The following is a 21,293-nucleotide window of genomic DNA, read 5'->3' on the forward strand; positions in this document are numbered from 1 at the left end:
TAAGTTGTTTGTTTTTTAATCCTAGTGCTCTACAACAAAAGCTTAGGAACTGATTGTGTGAGAATGCAAGAAAAGAAAATTCTTTTCTTCATTTAAGAAAAGAAAGTCAGGGCTGCTTTTGGGTTTGTTTTGTCAGGAATCCCAATGACTAGTGATGTTTTCCCTCTTACTACTGGAAATCTCCACTGCTGGTAGGAACATCTTGATGCAATCACACATTTTGAGATACAGGTAGAAACTCCTACGTAGGAAAGGGTATGGCGAAATGTAATGGTTCTACATTGTTGGTGGGAATATAAATGGGTGCTGGCCTTATGGAAACCATTATGGAGGTTCCTTAAAAAGTGAAAAATACAATTACTATATGATCTAGCACCCCCACTCCTGGGCAGCTGTTTGGAGAAAACTCTAATTTGAAAAGGTACATGCACGCCAGTGTTTACAATAGCACTATTTACAATAGCCAAGACATGGAAGCAACTTAAGTGCCCATCAAAAGATGACTGGATAAAGAGTGAAATAATAACATTTGGAGCGACATGGATGGACCTAGAGATTATCATATTAAATGAAGTCAGTCAGAAGGAGAATATGATGTCACTTATATGTGGACTCTAAAATATGATACAAATGAACTTATGTACAAAACAGAAAGAGGTCCACAGACGTAGAAAACAAACTTATGATTACCAAAGGGGAGGGCAGGAAGGGATAAATTAGGAGTTTGGAATTAGCAGATATACACTACTATATATAAAATAGATAAATAACAAGGTCCTATTATATAGCACAGTATTCTATTAATATAAAAAAACCAGAATGAATATATTCTGTTACATGTATATGGAAAATAATATTAAAAAAAATATACAACTGGATCATTTTGCTGTATACCAGAAACTAACACAACATTGTAAATCAACTATAATTAAATAAAAAAAACCTCCTAAATTAAATATTCTCTGCTATTTCTTACTTCAGGAAACTTTGTTATTTTCTGTTGGTTGTAATTTTGATGTAGTCTCTGGGAATCTAGGATTTAAAGTATTAAAAACATGACAAGAAAATATAGACTTTCTGGTTACATCAAGTTCCCAAAGTTTATGACTTTTAATTTAGATTTCATACATATAACTTCTTTGGTTTAAAAGGACTGCTTGTTCTGTCTGAAGCAAACTGCCATTCCCACAGTGGGTAAAAACAAGATGTAAAATTTCTAAGAAATAATATGGTTTTACTAATTTTTCTAAAATTGCAACATCCAAATGAAGTTTCTTTCATTTCTTATATAATATTTTCATTTTGAAGTTAGAGCATTGTTTTTCTTCTGAAAAGTTGTTTTAGAAAACTCAAGAAGTAAAATTTTTTTCTTTTTATAATGAAATTTAATTGAAGTACAAACAACTATGGGATTTTATAGTGTTGTAGGAACAGTTTCCCAATTAAAGAAAGTTTTTCTTTATGAATAATGTTATTCATATTCATAAGTATTGTTTATATTTATAAATGAACTGTAAAGAAAAAAGTTTTTGATGTTCTGATTAGCATTATTTCATTATGGATACTGTCCAACTTTATTTCTAAGGCTTAAATTACCTACTTGCTGCTGCTGCTAAGTCGCTTCAGTCATGTCCTACTCTGTGCAGCCCCACAGACGGCAGTCCACCAGGCTCCCCCGTCCCTGGGATTCTCAGAGCAAGAACATTGGAGTGGGTTGCCATTTCCTTCTGCAATGAGTGAAAGTGAAAAGTGAAAGTGAAGTCGCTCAGTTGCGTCCTACTCTTAGCGACCCCATGGACTGCTTGGCCCAACACAAAAGGTTTCTTACTATGCTTACTCATCCAGAGTGTGTTTTCTTTGAAAGAGAGGTATACATTGTTAACATAATGTACATTCGGTGGGAAACATCTTAGATAAGTATGTTTTCAAATTCTTTTAATCTTTTAAACTTAAAAGTATAGACATACTATTTTCCAGCCACTGTTCTGGGGTTGGGCATATACAAAAATGAATGAAATATGGTTCTTGTAATTGAGAAACTTACAGTTAATTGAATGAAAGATTCATTTGTATAGGCAGATACCTATAATAAGGTTTTAAGGGCTATCCCTGAAGTTTACCTGAATTGTTAAGGGAGCACAGATTGGGAGATGATTAAGTTAGCCTTGTGCAGAAGAGCAAAGGTAAAAGAAACTATTGTTTCTTTTATAAAATCAAACAAGGTCTTCCAGGTGTTGACTGATGATTCTAATATTTTACTGCTTGGAATTTGACATGCTTGCTTTGGGGATGTTCCTTTCCCCTGCATAAATCTGTAGTTTACAAGGCATTACCTTTAGGTTCTAACAATTAACATTAGAAAAGTTGGTGGATGATTGATTCTGTAAGGGAAAGATGAATGCAGGTGTCAAAATTTGAGTCTCTAGAGATTATTCTGTCCCTAACTGTGGAGCACCAGCATGTAATTTGGTAATTTCCTCAAGGAAACTTCAGGTTCTGTTTTAAGGCTTCACAGAGAAGTCATCATCAACTGAGCTGGGTTTGGAAAGATAAATAAAACTTTTCCATGTAGGGAAAAGGCATTCTGGGAAGAGGGAAAGTCTGAGGATAGATGACTCAGAGAGAGTTAGAAGTTCAGAATAACTCAAGATTTTCTGGAGTAGGGGATTGGGTGAATTGTGACACTGTTTACTAAGGAAGGTAATATAGAAGTAGACTTTGGGTCTAAGATGGAAAAAGGGCTCTGTATTGGGTATATTAATTTGGAAAGTCTTTGGAAATTTCATTAGTTTATTAAAAAAAATTCTTTCCATTAAAATGTATTAATATCCTTACTTGCCCAGGTATCAAAAACACAGACTTGAGAACTAATCTCTTCTTAAAATGCTTTTATACTCTTGGAAAGAGAGACAATCAGATAATTATAAAAATGCTTAAAAGCGCTATAATTGGGCATCTTTGGTGGTCCAGTGGCAAAGACTCTGAGTTCCCAGTGTAGGGTCTCAGGTTTGATCCCTGCTTGGGGAACTAGATCCCATCTACTGGGGAATTAGATCCCATCTACTGGGGAACTAGATCCATATAACTCTTGGGAACCAAGAGTTCCCAAGCCACAGCTAAAGATCTTGCATGCTTCAACTAAAAGGATCCCACATGCCATAAATAAGACCTGATGCAGCTAAATAAATTAATATTAAAAAACGCTCTATGACAGTAAGAGTGTCAGGTTTTGATGAGGAACATGGGGACATTTGTTTATCTAATGGAGACTGAAGATGGGAATGAGGAGGAGAGGTGAGGAGTGATGTGAAAGAATTCCTGGGAGATTGCCTCACGCAATTCAAGTGTTTTTTTTGAAGTACAGTTAAATGGTGGGAAGGGGAAAGAGGGAAACATTTCAGTCAAAAATTTTGCTTATATGATGCCTTGGGAACTATGGATGGAGAACTATGGATGGAGGTTCATAACACTGTAAAGGAGGCAGTGACCAAAACCACCCCAAAGAAAAAGAAATGCAAGAAGGCAAAGTGGTTGTCTGAGGAGACCTTAAAAATAGCTGAGAAAAGAAGAGAAGCCAAAGACAAAGGAGACAAGGAAAGATATACTCAACTGAATGCAGAGTTCCAGAGAATAGCAAGGAGATATAAGAAAACCTTAAGTGAACAATGCAGAGACATTGAGGAAAACAATAGAATGAGAAAAACTGGAGATCTCTTCAAGAAAATTGGAGATACCAAGGGAACAAAGATGGGCACAATAAAGGACAGAAATCACAGGAAATCTAACAAGCAGAAGATACTAAGAAGAGGTAGCAAGAATACACAGAAGAAATATATGAAAAAGGTCTTAATGACCTGGATAACCATGATGGTGTAGTCACTGTAACACTCATCTAGAGCCAGAATGCAAAGTCAAGTGGGTGTTAGGAAGCATTACTATGAACAAAACTGGTGGAGGTGATGGAATTCCAGTGAATTATTTCAAATCCTAAAAGGTGATACTATTAAAGCACTGCACTCAGTATGTCATCAAATTTGTAAAAATCAACAGTGGCCACAGGACTGGAAAAACTCAGTTTTCATTCCAATTCCAAAGAAAGACAATGCCAAAGAATGTTTAAACTACCATGCAATTGTACTTATTTACATGCTAGCAAGGTAATGCTCAAAATCCTTCAAGCTAGGCTTCAACAGTATGTGAACCAAGAACTTCCAGATGTATGAACTGGATTTAGAAATGGCAGAGAAACAGAGACCAAATTGCCAAAATCATTGGATTATAGAAAAAGGAAAGGAATTAAAAAAAAAAAAAAAATCTACTTCTGCTTCATTGACTACGTGAAAGCCTTTGACTGTGTGGATCACTACAGACTGGGAAATTCATAAAAAGATGGGAATACCAGACCACCTTACCTGTCTCCTGAGAAACCTGTATGCAGGTCAAGAGGCAACAGTTAGAACCTTACATGGAACAGGGGACTGGTTCAAAATTGAGAAAGAAGTAGTACATCAGGGCCGTATATTGTCACTCTGCTTATTTAACTTATATTCAGAGTACATGATGCAAAAGGCCAGGCTGGGTGAATCACAAGCTGGAATCAAGATTGTCAGGAGAAATATCAACAGCCTCAGATATGCAGATGATACCACTCTAATGGTAGAAAGTGAAGAGGAACTAAAGATCCTCTTGATGAAGGTGAAAGAGGAGAGTAAAAAAAGCTGGTCTACAATGCAACATTCAAAAAACTAAGAGCATGGCATCTAGGTCGCAAAGAATCGGACACGACTGAGTGACTGAACTGAAGTGTTGTGCTAGAGAAGACTCTTGAGAGTCCCTTGGGCAGCAAGGAGATCAAACCAGTCAATCCTAAGGAAAATCAATCCTGAATGTTCATTGAAAGGACTCATGCTGAAGCTGAAGCTCCAGTACTTTGGCCACTTGATGCAAAGAGCTGACTCACTGTAGAGGACCTTGATCTGCGAAAGATTGAAGGCAGGAAGAGAAGGTGGTGACAGAGGATAAGATGGTTGGATGGCATCACTGACTCTATGGACATGAGTTTGAGCAAACTCTTGGAGATAGTGAAGGACAGGGAAGCCTGGTGTGCTGCAGTCAGTGGGATCGCAAAGAGTTGGACGTGACTTAACAACTGAACAAGAACAACATGATGTCTTGGAGTGTGAGGAAGTAACTTGTGCACAGAGTACTGCTTGTGATTGAGTGTCACTTGCAGGAACAATATAAGTAGGGATTGGTAGGGTCCTATATGCCATGTGTGTGTTGATTTTTATGTTGAAGACAGTCTTGTTGGTAGTCAGGGAAGCTTATTATAAAGGATTTTAAGTAGGGGAATGGCTTGATGAGATTTGATGCTGAACAACCAGTTAGAATCATGTTCTAGAATCTCAGAAATGCAATTGAGGGTAGAGTATAAATTTAATTAAGGGACATAATAATGAGTAAAAAGTACATCTTGCTTGGTTGTGAGGCAGGTAAATAAATATGACATACTGCATTCTGAATGTTGTAGTATGAAGTGGTATGGATTGCATATGGAAGAGGAGCAAGTCATTTGGGACTTCACATTTAAGAGTCATAGGTCTATGGGTGGTATTTGCACCTAGAATATTCATGTGATTTTCTGAGAAAATAATTTAAAACAGAGATGAAAGACCTGAAGGTAGACTTCTAGACAAAAGCAGCCTTCATAGGATAACAGTTAAAGAAGAATCATCTAAATCTATGATGTTAGCACTGTGGGTTATAATTGATTATTAGGTTGCAAAATCAATAATGACTTAGCGACTAAACCACCACCATCAAAATCAATAATAGTGAATAGGAAATTAATATGATTGATTATAGACAGGATTTTAAAAACATGGATTAGGAGAGAATAGAAATTACGATATTAGGGTATGTGGTAAAGGTGATTATTGTTTTGTGATGTTTTGTTCAGATATGTGCATTTGTACTTTGGATACAGTAAAAATGTCTTTATTATGAGTTGTAATCACAAACTTTTGAAAAACAACAAAAGAGACTAAGGAAGAACAGTTGGAAATAATTAAATCACTTTTGTTCTTCACTTCTCTGATGGCAAGGAAAAGAAATGGACCCAGTGAAAGTGCAGTGGGAAGTAGATTTTTCTTTTCATTGTACAGTTGCTTTCCCCCAAGCCACCTTTACCACATCAGTTATGTAAGGAGGAAAAATACAAAGAAATAAGGGGAAAGGGCTGGCAAGGTAATGAACTGAAGGATATAGAAGGAGAGGAAGAAAGAGAAAGTATGAATGAGAAATATGGATGAGAGAATAAACCACATACGGAAGCCTGGCTTTTCGCCTAACCTGACTGAGTGACTCCAGAAGCTCTGTTCCCGAGCACCACAGCCCAGCAACGCCCCTTGGATTTGTCCTGCCGCTGCAGCTGTTTCTTATTAGGGATAAAGCTGGATGAAGAACCTGGGGTAAGGGTACAAAACTACCTCTAATTAAAATTGTGATTTAGTTATATCATTAATAAAAGTTATTGAGAGCTTAACTAGGGGTCAAGAGCTATTCTAAGCACTTTAAATGCATGATCTCACCAAGTAAGTAAATATTCGTTAAGCCCTTAGAACAATGTCTGGCACATGGTAAGCACTTGCTGAGTATTGGATATTATTATTATTTAATTACTAATTAGAGAAAAGTTACTAAATATCATCATTTTACTAGTAAGGAAGTTGAAGTATAACAAAGTTAAGTAACTTTCTCAAAATCTTATAGCTGGAAAGAAATAGAATCATTCACTTTTGAGTTGGAGGTGAGAGACTGATAGTATGGGTGCATAGCTACCCACTCGGGTATTCGTGCCTGGAAAATCCCACGGACAGAGGAGTCTGGTGGACCACAGTCCATGGGGTTACAAAAGAGACATGACTTGGCCACGAAACAGCAGTGAAGGCTTATATGGTGATTGGTGCTTGAAGGATGATGATAGAAGAGAGAATAGACAAAATGGGTCTTAAGTGAAAGACATTATGAAAAAAAAAATCCCTTTAGCTTGGTGACTGGTTGGACACGAAGTAAAAAGGTAAGTAAGATTTAAAGTTGGTTGTCTGGGGAAGTAGTGAGTAGGATGTAAGAAAAGGGAGAAAACTTTTATGCTAGGAAATGATGACAAATTCCATTTAATAGTATTGAATTTTATGTCAGATAGTCAAGTGAGGATTAACAGGGAATTCAAAACTAAAGTTAGAGAGGTGTAGGCATTATCACATAAAGGAGTTGCAGAAGCTATAAGAGTGTTTGAGATCCCCAAGGATAACCAATAAGTTTTTGGTCACAAAAAATCTGGGGAGTCAAAAATAAAGTCATTATAATAGCATCCACACATTTCTATGCCTTTGTCCACACCTGCTTTTTAGAAAACCTACAAGTAATTCCAGGAATCTTTAAAAAATAGTATGTCACTACTAGGGCTTGCCTGGTAGCTCAGTCTGCAAAGAATCCTCCTGCAATGCAAGAGTTTGATGCCTGTGTTGAGAAGATCCCCTGGAGAAGGAAATGGCAACCCATTCCAATATTCTTGCCTGGGAAATCCCATAGATAGAGACTGGCAGGTTATAGTCCACATGGGTCACAAGAGCCAGACACGACTGAGTGATTAAAACATCACCATGGCACTACTGCTCCAGGGATAGCCTGTTGTTGGGCATGTACTGTTTTCCTCGCTGCTGCCCTGGTTTCTGTGGCTCTGTCTGTTCTTGCTGCCAACCCACCATCTGCGAATGGGGGGAGCCTCCGTTGTGGTTTAGTACCTTCCCCACCACCACAGCAATTGCTCTTTTAGACCAATGACGTTCTCAGAGACCCTGGAGAGTCAGTGTGAAAAAGCTCTCCTACTTTTTCTTATTCTACTACCAAGTTTCAGACTTGATATCCATTTACTTTTTCAGCAGTTCTGTCCAGGTGATAGATGTATTGGCTTTATGGTTCCTTAATCAGTTTCTTATGCCTAGATGATTCCTGACCGTCAGATGAACTCTTACAGAAAATGTTTCTCCGTGTCTGCCCCATTGGTCCTTAGGCATATCTAGACTTGTCTAAATCCAAGGTGAAGGCTGCTTACTAGGCTTAAACTGAAAGCCAGGACCCTTCCTGCAAGCTCTCTGTAGAAAAGAGAGATCAAAGTGGGAAATTCCCATATTTCCCAAGATTATTTCATCACTTGCTACTCTGGTCTCTTTACTGTTTCTATGGTATTTTCCTGGTTGATGTGAGATTATTTCTTCTTCTCTCCAAATGGAGCAATCACATGTACTTACTATGGAATTAGGTCCTATCTGAATATTCTATAGGGAGACTTGATTTCACTTTTTTCTTTTATTTCTTACAATTTTCCATGCCTCTTTAAGGGAGTTTAGTAAAGAGTTGACTGTCTAGCACATTTTCCTTTGAAATGAGTATTGGTAATTTTTTTTTTTTCTGGTTACCTGTGAAGAATCCCGATGAGCCTTTTTGAAAACTCATCATTTGCAGTTATTTTAGAACAGCAATTTATTGAAAGCTACTATATTAGAAATGTTTTATTGCACTGCACTACAGCTATGAAGTGCAAGGAACCATGAAGATTGAAAATTACAAATGACAGATGTGTCTCTTTCTTCTTATTTTTTAGCCCTCTTTGAATCCTGGGGGGAGCCAGTCATCTGATGTGGTGCTTTTGAACCATTGGAAAGTGAGGAATTTTGAAGTACAACGTGGTGACATTGTGTCATTAGTGTAAGTAAATCAGAAACACACTATATTCCTATATAAGACAATTTAGAATTATCTGATTTAGCTAGTAATTCCCTGTTTATACCATATTGTCAATTACTAAATTAATAGGTTCATGTAAAATGTAATACATTTTTCAAAATCTATTTTGAAATGTAACAATACTATGAAAGAAGATTTTTTTCTATGATACTTAAAATTTATCACTTGATTGACATACTTGGTTTTGGCAAAATGTTTTTGATGAAATATTGATTAGAAATTATTATATTGATGATCTAGAGTACATGTATCTGGTATTTTGAGTTATTTTGAAATATTGCATTTTGGAAGCAACTTGTATGTTACTCTCATGCTTTATTAGCTGTGTAGCTACGAAATATTTCTAGACCATTGTAAGTGTGACATGAAATTCAGTGGCATTTATATATATGTATCAGTGATTTAACTGAAAAAAGGAAGTTTGGAAGATGGTAGACTGGAGGCTTTTGTTTGGGACCAAAAGGTGGCACTGTTTCTCTGTTAAAGTATTACGACTGGTCAGGAACAAGAATTTCATTCTAATCTTAGTGTAGAGAAGGAATGTCAAAATGTACATGACTGACACAATGATATTCCTATGTTTGAATGATTTAGATTTGAGATTTGTTTGTTTATTTTAAAAGTAAATTTACACTGAGAAGACTGCAACAGAACTTGCCTAATTTCTACTCTTTTCAGCTACTTATACAAATGTTTTAACATGATTCCCTGTTATGCCAGTTAGTGCATTAGGGAAGCAATTAATGTAGTAGTTACTGTTATTTGTTTTAATGATAGTAAAATCCTACTGTTTGGTGAAGACTTGGAACTTATAAGTATGATTCTTGAATTAGAATAGTTGTTTATTGTTGGGTGATAATTTATAATTGGTAAAAGTAAAACGTTATCTACTTGCTCTTACTTATCTTTGGTTACTGCTTTGTGGAAATAGATATTTTCTAAATGTGTCTCAGTCAAGCCTGTTCTACTAAGATTTATTTGGAAACATATTAACTAAACCTGGTCAGTAACTAATGAAATAAATTTGAGTGGAGTTTTGTATGGCAGACATCCAAGGATGGGGATTAATGCTTCTCATATTCTTGAGTGCTTTCTTTAATATTAACCTACTCTTCAGAGTATCCTTTTACTTTGTCATTCAGGGAACTGCTTCTGCAACCTCCTTAACAACCTTCCCATGCTGGGTTAGCCTGTCGTGTGCTCATTATTCTTTCGCTTTTGGTTTGACAAGGTTACATCCTCACTTAGCCCGTGATGGAGAGGATACCCACCCAAGTGAAAGAGGTCACCTTATAAGCAGACGATTGTGCGGTGTATTTTTTCTGTGAGAAACATGCTGACTATCTTTAACCAAATGAATTTGAATAGGTAATTGGGGAGGAAAAAAGGCTCCTTAAAATCCAAGTTTGCATGGATCCAAAACGGTACCCTAGCATATCCTAGACTATATTAAAAAAGAAGAGAATGTTATCCTTTTATGTAAATATTAAAATGATTGATATTTATTATATAAATTAATTTCAAAAACAGTGTATTCAAATTGAGGTTGATATACTAAATGATAGCTACCTCAGTTGAACTGTATTTTAAATGAGTTAACTATGTGATATATCTCTGTCAGGTACAAATAACACAAATTTTCTTTCATAATGCTTGTTGTTAGTAGGAGCTATTTACATATAAAAATGCTTAGTGATTGGTATCATATTATTTAACAACAAATAATCATCAAGCAGTAACTGTTGCTTTCTTTTGGTGAACAACCAGGCTTATACTTGTTTAGTATGATGCAATACTAATAAAAGACACTGTTTAAAGTATCTTTTTAGTTTCATGAGCAAAAATGCTTTCTGGACACATGTCCTTACATTAGAATATCCTGTCAATATAAGAAATGTGTCTAATACAGAAACACATGACTAAATTTTGAATTTATGGCTAAATATAAAATACAAAGATAACAAATTGTTGTTAATTATGCATTTTATTGATACATAAGTAATCTTTGGTAACAAAGTAGTGTGACAGCTTATATTTTAAATCATTCCTGGACAGAATTTTATGTATTCAGAGTATGTGGAAATGCAGCACTTCTACTATAATATTATATATGCCTTTCTGGAAAACTTTGTGGTTTGCAAATTCATTCTTAAATTACTAGGGCTTATGCATCTTCATAACCAGAACACCAATGAAAATAACAATAATTCCAATAGCACTGTTTAAAAGACATCTGAAGTTTCTAATAAATAAACACTGCAGTAAATGTTGGATTTACTTAAAACAATAAAGGTGAAGATAGCTTGATGGAAGAAGATATAAGGAAGGTTTGAGGCTATCTATGTTTTCAAGGGCCAGTGTTATTATTATCAGAATTTGCAAGAAGAGAAAAGATTGCAGGCTTTGTACAAAATGTACTGATCCCAGAGATGGATGTAGAGTTCATTGTTTTGTGTTGTTTTATTTGTTGTAAGTTTTTTTTTTTAAACAAAGATCCGGGTTAAACTTGCAATAAGTTTCCTAGGAAAAAAGTTGAATGTATAATACTGATTCCTTCTTAGCTTGCTGCCTTTAGTGTACTCAGCCTTCAACTGCTATTAATGAGACATTGATGGTTTTGGGAGAAAATCAGATGTGAACCAGTGAAGCTTCTGCTTTATACCGACTTCTTTCTCCATTCTTTCTCACCAGCTGCCTATGAACTAATTCATGTTACAGTAAGACAGTATGTAGCAAAGCAGACTGTCCCATCTATTTCATTCAGTTTATTGACCAACACTATTCCCTAATGCAAGGAAGGTCTGGGTGGGGGAAAGGTACATATTGGAATATGCTTCTTTGCATCCCTTCCTTCTCTTTTCCTGTCACTTTCTTTCTGTAAAAGACCATAGCAGTGCAGCAACTGTTTAAGCACGTTATTCAGTAATGTTAAATAGAAGGGTGTTTTGTTTAATAACATCACACAAAACATTATTTGCTGTCATTGAGTCCTCAGTGTTACTGAGTGTATGCAGGAGACATCATACTCTCTTGGTGGATTTGCAGACTAATAGTGGTGATTAAGGTGGATTTTCTATACCTCGGAATTGACTTTTCATTAACCTGTGTGATGGCCTTACTGCCATAGACTTAACATAAGTAGCACTATTTTATAATGATATATCAATTAACAGAACCATTGGGACAGAGTTTCCTTCATAATAAAGTTTCAAATAATCACATTTAAGAGTGTTTTAACTTTTCATTTTGAGATATTATCGACTTAAAGGTTGTAAAAATAGTACAGGGTGTTCTCACATATCCTCTTATTTATTTTTTTAAATTTTATTAGTATAAAATTGACAAAATTGTAAGATATTTAAAGTGTATACTGGGATGAATTGATATATGTACACATTGTGAAAGAATTTCCCTCATCAAGTTAATTAACTCACCCATCGCCTGTTTACATTTTGTGTGTGGGAGGCGGGGAGGGGGTTGGGCATAAGCTAGAGAGAGAACATTTAAGTTCTACTGTTGGCGAATTTCAGTTATATAACACAGCTTATTAACTGTCATCACCATGTTATACATTAGCTTCTCAAACCTTATTCTTCTTATACCCTCCAAATATTAACATCATACACAACCATCGCATAATTATGGAGACTGGGAAATTGACACTGATACAATACTGTTAACTAATCTACAGACCTTATTTAAATTTCATTAGTGTTCCCACTAATGTCCTCTTTCTAGACCAAACTCCTACCCAGGATCCTATATTTTGTTTTTATTTTTCTTGTCTCTCTAGTCTCTTCTAATCTGTGACAGTTCCTTGGTCACTCTTCATCTTTTTTAAGCTTGACAGTGTTGAAGGGTCCTGGCCAGATATTTTGGAGAATGATCCCTTTGAATGTTTGAGGGTCAGTCTGTCTCCAGTGGGAGGTGGTGCTGTTGATGGCAGTTGTTGGGGAGGCTGCAGCAGTGGTAACAGTTGGGAAGGTGGATAAGACTAGGTCAGAGGAGATGGAAATTGTCAGGCATGGAGCTTTTCAGGTTCTTGGAACCACATATTTGTGTCCTGACTAAGAGATCCCATGGCTTCTATAAGTCCACACAGACAATTCTTTAGATGCTAGGAAGCAAGGAGGGAGGCCTGTGCAGGTGGGGAAGGCTACAATTTATAGTAGGGTTGAAGGGAAGGAACTAAGGCTAGGTGACAGATTATACTACACTGAGCCAGCATTCACTTCTACAGTAGAAGGCAAGGGTGAGTGAATTCTCCTTTAATGAACACTCCTGTATGTCAGGCATTACACTAAGTGCTTTGGGTTGTCATTTTATTTCTCATAACAGTAACAGGAAATAGTTACTATTATTTTTGTGGGTAGTGGACATTATTTATTTATTTTTTAATGTACTTTTTATTTAGGTAACTTTGGTTTAGAACATTATATTTTTTTTTTTTTTGATGTGTTCATTTACTTTAATAACACTACATTTACCATGTTATCACCATGGAATGTAAATTCAGGTTAGACGAGAATTCATAAGTACAACAAAGCATTCTGTGATATACCAAAGTTTGTATAATGTCTGACCAAACCAGCTTGCTCATCAATGACTTCCACTATAGGGATTTTATTTAGTTGATGATACTTTTGGAGAAAACAAACATACCGCACACATTTAAAAAGTGTTTTTCATTTACCTTTGCATTAGCACTTAAAATACATGTTTCAAAATAATTTAAATTTATTCTAATATAACAGCAGCAAAATATAATTCTGCAATTACTAAAGAGCTAAAAGGGATCCACAAGTTAAGTTACTCTCATGTTTATAACTATGATTCTAAAATAAATACTACTTCAAAGTGGCTCTGTTACCAGCTTTTTAGTGTTGGTTTAAAAACACACACAGACTTCCAGGGAGGTTTGTAATGTTGTATTCCATGCACTGTTCTGAAAGGGTTCCTCAAGAGCCAACCAGCCCTTAAAACAGTACTCAGTCCACAAGGCCGTCAGAAAGTTAAATTAACTGGGGTAAATAGGATTCCTACATTACATCAAAAGCATATGATATTCTGCAGCAGCTGGGAGCATTTTCAGGATTGGCATGTTGTCTTCTTTAGAACTAATTTCAACAGAAGAGTTTAAGAAGGTGGACAGGTACCACTATCAAGTGTATTTAAAAGTGACATGTTTCTTTTGTGCTGGTCTGACTCCCGTGAATGACCTAGCTAGTGAACTAGTCACCAGTAACTTGGTCACCAGGCAAATCAAGCCTGCAAGAAAGGAGGCCAATTTTCAAATTACCATGTTCTTGTCTGACCCAAACAATTTATTTTCAGCATAAACATATAACCTCAATATGAGATGTCTAACTAAAGCAAGCACCACCAAGACGACCAAGACAGCATCTCCTCTTCTAAGGTGTAGGTTTCCCCCAGAATTCTTGATATAGGGAATAGCCCATACCAAGAGTCATTGCTCCCTCAACAAAGCCTTGGGCTGCCACACGCATGTGGATCAGGTGAACAGACATTTTAGTATGTCCCCTGCTCTTCAATCTATATAATCCATATGCAACAATTGCTGCAAAACCTGCCATTCCAGTGGGGACAAATGGTGCCTCTCTAGCTTTTCGGATAAGTTTAGATCCCTGATCTTCATCATATGAAGAAAGAGAAATATCTGTGTCGCTTGACATAGTGATTGAAGAATCTTCAGACAACTTCAAGACGTTTCAGGTTCCTACCGGATTCTCCATTATATGTTTCATATGTAAACATTATATTTCTACTTCTGTATACACTAAATCTTGCAGACATAGTTAAAGTGATAAAACTAAGATTTAGCAAGTAAATGGCAGAGCCAGAATGTGAATACAGGTCCATTTGAACCTGTATTTTAATACAGGTCCAATTAAACCTGTATTGCTTGATATAGTACACATATGTGGCTATTGAGCAGTTAAATGTGGCTTTTGTTGTTATTCATTTGCCCAGTAGTGTCCCACTCTGCGACCCCATGGACTGCGACACACCAGGCCTCTCTCTCCCTCACCATCTCCCAAAGTTTGCCCAAGTTCATGTCTGACACCCTCTTCTCCTTCTGTCCTCAATCTTTCCCAGCATCAGGAACTTTTCCAATGGGTCAGCATTAGATGACCAAAATACTGGAGTTTCAGTTTCAGCATCAGACCTTCCAATAAATATTCAGGGTTGATTTCCCTTAAGATTGACAGTTTGATCTCCTTGCAGTCCAAGGGACTCTCAGGAGTCTTCTCCAGCACCACAGTTCAAAGGCATCAATTCTTGGGCACTCTGGCTTCTTTACTACTGCTACTGTGTGCTTGTTATGTAACGTGGCTACTGCTGCTTGTTAAAATGATAGTATTTTGTATACCAAGTGCTTGTGTGCTCAATCATGTCCAAGTCTTTGCAACCCCATGGACTGCAGCCCCCAGGCTCCTCTGTCCATGGATTTTTCCAGGCAAGAATATTGGTTGTCATTCTTCTCCAGGGGATATTTCCAACTCAGAGTTTGAACCAGAGTCTCTTGTATCACCTGCATTGGCAAGTGGGTTCTTTAGCACTGAACCACTGGGAAAGACATATTTTGGATATATTCAGTCAAATAAAATATTTTATTAAAATTAATTTCACCTGTTTCTTTTTCCTTTTTTTTAATGTAGCTAGTAGAAAATTTGAAATCACCTATGTGACACACATTACATTTTAAGTGGACAAATGCTCTGTCTAAATCTTCTTCCATTGTACCTGCTGCTTTCCTGGAGTGTGTCTAAGGTGTCTCATCTAAGGGTGAACTAAGATGAGATCCTAAAGTCTGAAGTGGAGAAAAACTAATGTAGTTTCTATGAAATACAGTACACTCCCAAAGAGAGGTAAACACTGTGTTGGTGAGTGTTGGGATGATCAGGTTCAGAGACAAAGGAAAAAAGACATGTAATTTACAAAGAGAGAAAAGTACCCATTATAGTTTATTATTATTTTTTTTTCTTGTCGGACTGAAGTCTCTTTATTTTTTTAAAAAAATATTTATTTATTGAAGTATAGTTGATTTACAACATTAGTTTCCAGTATAGCACAATGATCAGTTATATATATATATGTTTTTCAGATTATTTTCCACTATAGGCTATTATAAGATACTGAATATAGTTCCTTGTGCTATACAGTACATTTATTTTTGCTTATCTATTTTATATATAGCAGTTTGTGTCTGTTGATCCTAAGTTCCTAGTTTATTCTTTTTTACCTCTTTGGTAACTGTAAGTTTGTTTTCTGTGTCTGTAAGTCTGTTTCTGTTTTGTGTATCTGTTTTGTGTATGGGTTCATTTGTATTATTTTTAGATTCCACATGAAAGTGATATCATATATTTGTCTTTCTCTGACTTACTTCACTTCATATGATATTTTCTAGGTCCATTTACATTGCTGCAAATGGCAATATTTCATGCTTTTTTATGGTTAAGTAAAATTCCATTGTGTGTATATACCACACATGTTATATTAATATATATCTCACCAGTCATCTTTTGATGGGCATTTCGATTGCTTCCATGTCTTGGTTATTGTAAATAGTACTGCTGTGAACTTTGGGATGCATGTGTCTTTTTGAATTAGAATTTTTATCTTTTCTGGATGTATGTCCAGGAGTGGGATTGCTGTCTTATCAGTTCAGTTCAGTCACTCAGTTGTGTCCGACTCTTTGCGACCCCATGAATTGCAGCACGCCATGTCTCCCTGTCCATCACCAACTCCTGGAGTTTACGCAAACCCATGTCCATGGAGTTGGTGATGCCATCCAACCATTTCATCCTCTGTCGTCCCCTTCTCTTCCTGCCCTCAATCTTTCCCAGCATCAGGGTCTTTTCCAATGAGTCAACTGTTTGCATGAGGTGGCCAAGGTATTGGAGTTTCAGCTTCAGCATCAGTCCTTCCAATGAGCACCCAGGACTGATCTCCTTTAGAATGGACTGGTTGGATCTCCTTGCAGTCCAAGGGACTCTCAAGAGTCTTCTCCAACACCACAGTTCAAAAGCATCAATTCTTCGGTGCTCAGCTTTCTTCACAGTCCAACTCTCACATCCGTACATGACCACTGGAAAAATCATAGCCTTGACTAGATGGACATTTGTTGGCAAAGTAAAGTCTCTGCTTTTCAATATGGTATCTAGGTTGGTCACAACTTTCCTTCCAAGGAGTAAGCGTCTTTTAATTTCATGGCTGCAGTCACCATCTGCAGTGATTTTGGAGCCCAGAAAAAGAAAGTCAGCCATCATTTCCACTGTTTCCCCATCTATCTGCCATGAAGTGATGGGACCAGATGCCATGATCTTCGTTGTATCATATGGTAGCTCTATTTTTAGTTTCTTAAGTAACCTCCATATTGTTTTCCATAGTGGGTTCATCAGTTTACATTCCCACCAACAGTATAGGAGGGTTCCCTTTTCTCCACACCCTCCCCAGCATTTATTGTTTGTAGAATTTTTGTTGATAGCCATTCTGATCAGTGTGATATAATATCCCATTGTATGTTTGATTTATATTTTACTAATAATTGGACTTCCCTGGTGGCTCAGATGGTAAAGCATCTGCCTACAATGTGGGAGACCCAAGTTCAATCCCTGGGTCAGGAGGGTCCCCTGGAGAAGGAAATAGCAACCCACTCCAGTACTCTTGCCTGGAAAATCCCATGGACAGAGGAGCCTGGTAGGCTACAGTCCATGGGGTTGCAAAGAGTCCGACATGACTGAGCGACTTCACTTTCACTTTCACTTCACTTTTCACACTTTATTATATCAGTGTGATATAATATCCCATTGTAGGTTTGATTTATATTTTACTAATAATTATAATTGAGCATCTCTTTTATGTGATTCACAACAATTTTAATATTTATTGATTGTTTATCATTTTCCAGTCCCAATACTGAATTCGATATTCATTTGTATTTAATCTTCATTAAAATAAACCCTAGTAAAGTAGGTATGTGTTTATTCCCATTTATAGGTGAGAACACTGAGGTACAAAGAGGTCAAGTAACTTGTTTAAGATGATATAGCTGACTGGTAAATGGAAGAATGAAGGTTTGAAGGGCTTCCCATCAAATCCAGTGTTCTTGACTGTCAAACTGTAAAGCCTCTGTATATAGAGGTGATGGTTTAGTTGAGGATCCTTACTCATTCTTAGCAAAGAAGTCACACAAGCCCTTGCATCTCTACATCAATTGGATTATCCCATGAAATTTCTGATACACTTGTTCCTGAAATGTAGTCTCTTCATTAATAGCAATAATACTTTATTATAAATATAGAATCTGCATACAATTTTGACAGCTGGTTTGCAATATGCTAAGCTAATTGCCACTTTCTGTGATGGCTACATCTGTAGCAGTAAATATGCAAAGAGTTATGAAGATGTGAGCCAGGGAAATAGATGAAATAGAAAAGAGCCTTTGCGGAAAAAAAGAAAGGTGCTAATTCCTTTGTGTCTTGAGTGCTTGTAAATCTTTAAAGGTCCCTTGACCCACCATTGGAAATTAACTGCAGTCTGCTAAAACACGAAATTCATGTTTTGTAACAAATGCCCAGGGCAATGATAATACTGAATAATGACTTATAATTGTATGAAAAGCCATTTAATCTGTTGAGCTGGGAGAATATAATCGTGAATACTTATCTAGTCTTTCCATTGTACTTATTCCTAATTTTTTTGGTTGAGAGCCTTTTTTTTTTGTTTGTAGTTAATATTGTACATTTCAGGAACACAAATCTAGAAAGAACATGACTTTAAGAGAAAGGTTCTATAGATAGGAGGAAGTGCCTAGGCTTTTGTTCATTGTTTTTAATTAACTGGTATTCAAAATGCTGGAGAGTGAAGTCTTGGGCTGTAATTTATTTTGATGAGAGATTTAGATTTTGGCACTTTCAATTACCCATAATAATCTGTATCCATTACTAAGTGTATTTACAAATGATACTTAAAAAATGAGATAGTGTAAGTTTTGTTTGCTATTATTTGATCTAGATTAAATTGATTTTATAAATACTGTTTAGAGGCATGTAGATAGAAAGTTGGTAACCTTAAGGTGGTCCTTAAAAGCAATTTCCTTTCTTGAGCAGGATAAATTGCCTTCACAATTTTTATACATTTAATTATGCAATAAAACATTTTCTTAGTTAAGAGACAAATTATAGCTTAGAGATGTTTCAGTGATCATAAATTTCAATTTTGAATTATTGAGATTTTATGGTAATGTAACTATAGGAGCTATCCATAGCCTCTGCTCAACCCTTTTCATAAATCTTATATTCTCTGAGAGATGACTAGAAGTTGTCAAAGAACGAAGTTATATAGGCAGCAGTCCATGAAATAGTGGTACTTATGTTTGTAACTTTTTATTTTTATTGTGGAAAAAAACCAGTCTCTGAGGACACTGTTACCCTACTTAAAAAAAAAAAAAAAAGTGCAGGACAGCATTTACAGAAAAGACACTCCTAAATGCTTGTTGTTTGTTATATTTAAGGTGTCAGGTTGAACTGTGAAGGAGAAGCATTTTGAATATAAGCTTAAATAATAATTCTAACAAAGGAACAACTTAAAAATTTAAGAAGTAAATAGTTGAGCTTTCAAGCAGAAAATATAATACACAAAAAATTAGCTATCCCATATGTATGTCAACCCATCTTTAATACTTTTGGAATCAATAAGATATGTATGCACACATAAACGGAGACCACTGAGATCAATCCGTATCTGATTTCTTCAAATATGATAGGCTAGTTTATTTCAAACTAAGGCCCATATTGAGAAAATGAGAAAACACCGTTAAAAAGAATATCTAAAGGCATTATAGTACTACCAAGGAGGAAAGATCCCAGAGTGGAGCAACACACTGAGGTGAGCCCTGTATTTAGTGCCACTTCTCATCTTGGGTTTTTGTCACTTTATAAACAGCTCATGCCATGAGGCTGAGAAGCAAAGCAGTGGAGGCTAAGATGGGAGGTACTGGGCATAATTTTTGGCAGTTTCACAGGGGTAAGAAGTCACGAAGTAGAATTCAGGCATATGCAGGACCCTGGTGAAGCATTTTCAACTTTTAATTGGAATCCCCTAAAGGCTATGTCCTAGGAGTTAGGGAGAACTAGAAATAGACTCTAAGTTACAAAAATTACAATGCAGCCTTTGATAAACTCAATCTTGATTTTAAGGTAATCTGCCTTCACTTTAACTATCTGTTATTGCCGGAAGCAGGAGACATCATGCAGAGTCTCTATAAGTTTTATACACAGTACCTCACATTTTATAAAAAATTACCATGCGTATCACAAACCAGGTCCAAGATTTTAAAAATATAAAACAGGAAACAGTAGAAACACTCTAAATAATTATAATCAATATATTAAAAATTGATGAAAAGATAGAGTTTATTAGAGAATGAGAATATAGAAGAATTGAAAGGGATTCTAGAGACGAAAATTAGTGTAACTGAAGAGCTAGATCAGTTTAATGCAAATTAGAGACAACTAGGGGGAGGATTGGGAGAAGGCAATGGCACCCCACTCCAGAACTCTTGCCTGGAAAATCCATGGATGGAGGAGCCCGGTGGGCTGCAGTCCATGGGGTCGCTAGGAGTCAGACAAGACTGAGTGACTTCACCTTCACTTTTCTCTTTTCATGCATTGGAGAAGGAAATGGCAACCCACTCCAGTGTTCTTGCCTAGAGATTCCCAGGGATGGGGGAGCCTGGTGGGCTGCCGTCTCTGGGGTCTCACAGAGTCGGACACGACTGAAGCGACTTAGCAGCAGCAGCAGGGGGAGGATTATGAACTGGGTGATAGGTCAGTTAGGAAATATCTAGGCCATGGCTGATTGGTTCACTGGTAGGCACTGCATATAAACAGGGCCAATCTGAGTCATTCTTGGAAATGGATGGATAAATATTAAGGGTGAAAATTTACATTTTTGTTAGAGTTGTTAAGTTTGAACAGTATGATCTGTTTAAAAAAAAAGTCACATTTCTTTAAGGTTACATCAATAAAATAGGTGCTAGCTATAGTAGGCAGAATTTTGGTCCTCAAGTTTCCATGCCTAATACCTAGGACAGAGAATATGTTGAGATATTGTGCCCGTGGATACGTTACCTTGTATTGGCAAAGGGACCTTGTGGTTGTAATTAAGGTTGACCTTCAGTTGACCTTAAAGCGAGGAGGCTAGCCTAGGTTATCGAGGTGAGCCCAATCCATGTTGTCTCAGGAATCCTTAAGAGCAGAAGCTAGCCTAGATTATCCAGGTGGGTCCAATGTAGTCACATGAGTCTTTAAAAGCAGGCAGAGGCAGAAGTGAGGAAAGTGCAGTGGAACAAGTCAGAGAGCCAGAGAATGGGAACTCTTCCATGCACTTTTGCTGGCTTTGACGATTCAAGGACCATGAGAAGAAGAAAACAGGGTACCTCTAGAAACTAAGAATGAACT

The 21,293-nt window shown here is 36.6% G+C and overlaps 1 protein-coding gene and 1 pseudogene across 7 annotated transcripts in view; one reads left to right on the plus strand and one right to left on the minus strand.

Moving 5' to 3' along the window:
• IMMP2L (inner mitochondrial membrane peptidase subunit 2) overlaps positions 1–21,293 on the plus strand; it is a 956,525-nt gene that overhangs the window by 75,250 nt on the left and 859,982 nt on the right. For all 7 annotated transcript variants that reach the window (XR_011566113.1, XR_011566114.1, XM_070787260.1 and 4 more), the window contains exon 4: positions 8,666–8,769. Coding sequence is in view for 5 of the 7 variants with exons in the window: in XM_070787260.1 (XP_070643361.1) it covers positions 8,666–8,769 (104 nt within the window). In the remaining 2 variants the exon portion in view is untranslated. The remainder of the gene's footprint in view (positions 1–8,665; positions 8,770–21,293) is intronic.
• LOC109557433 (HIG1 domain family member 1A, mitochondrial pseudogene) lies at positions 13,223–14,552 on the minus strand (annotated as a pseudogene).

The sequence above is a fragment of the Bos indicus genome, chromosome 4 (genome assembly GCF_029378745.1).
Source record: "Bos indicus isolate NIAB-ARS_2022 breed Sahiwal x Tharparkar chromosome 4, NIAB-ARS_B.indTharparkar_mat_pri_1.0, whole genome shotgun sequence".
Taxonomy (NCBI): domain Eukaryota; kingdom Metazoa; phylum Chordata; class Mammalia; order Artiodactyla; family Bovidae; genus Bos; species Bos indicus.